Source organism: Buceros rhinoceros, unplaced genomic scaffold (assembly GCF_000710305.1).
Source record: "Buceros rhinoceros silvestris isolate BGI_N320 unplaced genomic scaffold, ASM71030v1 scaffold25381, whole genome shotgun sequence".
NCBI lineage: Eukaryota > Metazoa > Chordata > Aves > Bucerotiformes > Bucerotidae > Buceros > Buceros rhinoceros.
In genome coordinates, this window is record NW_010396294.1 from 1 (window position 1) to 374 (window position 374).

At 63.4% G+C, this 374-nt stretch overlaps 1 protein-coding gene across 1 annotated transcript in view; it reads left to right on the forward strand.

The window, feature by feature from the left end:
* Positions 1-161: 161 nt before the first annotated feature.
* ATN1 (atrophin 1) overlaps positions 162-374 on the forward strand; it is a gene marked incomplete at its 5' end in the record, with an annotated part of 3,959 nt that continues 3,746 nt past the window's right edge. The window contains one exon of the mRNA XM_010145871.1: positions 162-374. Coding sequence (XP_010144173.1) covers positions 162-374 — 213 coding nt within the window.

The following is a 374-nucleotide window of genomic DNA, read 5'->3' on the forward strand; positions in this document are numbered from 1 at the left end:
CCCCAAGCCTGGGGTGCGGCTGTGCCCTTTCCCCTTTTCCGTGATGCTCTTCCCTTTCCGACAGTGCTGGGCTTGGCTTTGCCTGCCCCTGCCCCCGTCCCCGTCCCCATCGCTGCCCTCCAGCCCCTTCTGTGCTGACAGGCTTCACCTCTTGCCCCCAGATTCAACAAACACCTGGACCGCGGCTTCAACTCCTGCTCCCGCACAGACCTGTACTTCGTGCCCCTCGACGGCTCAAAGCTGGCCAAGAAAAGGGCAGACTTGGTGGAGAAAGTTCGTCGAGAGGCTGAGCAGAAGGCGCGGGAAGAGAAGGAGCGGGAACGGGAGCGGGAGCGGGAGAAGGAGCGGGAGCGAGAGAAGGAGCGGGAACAGGA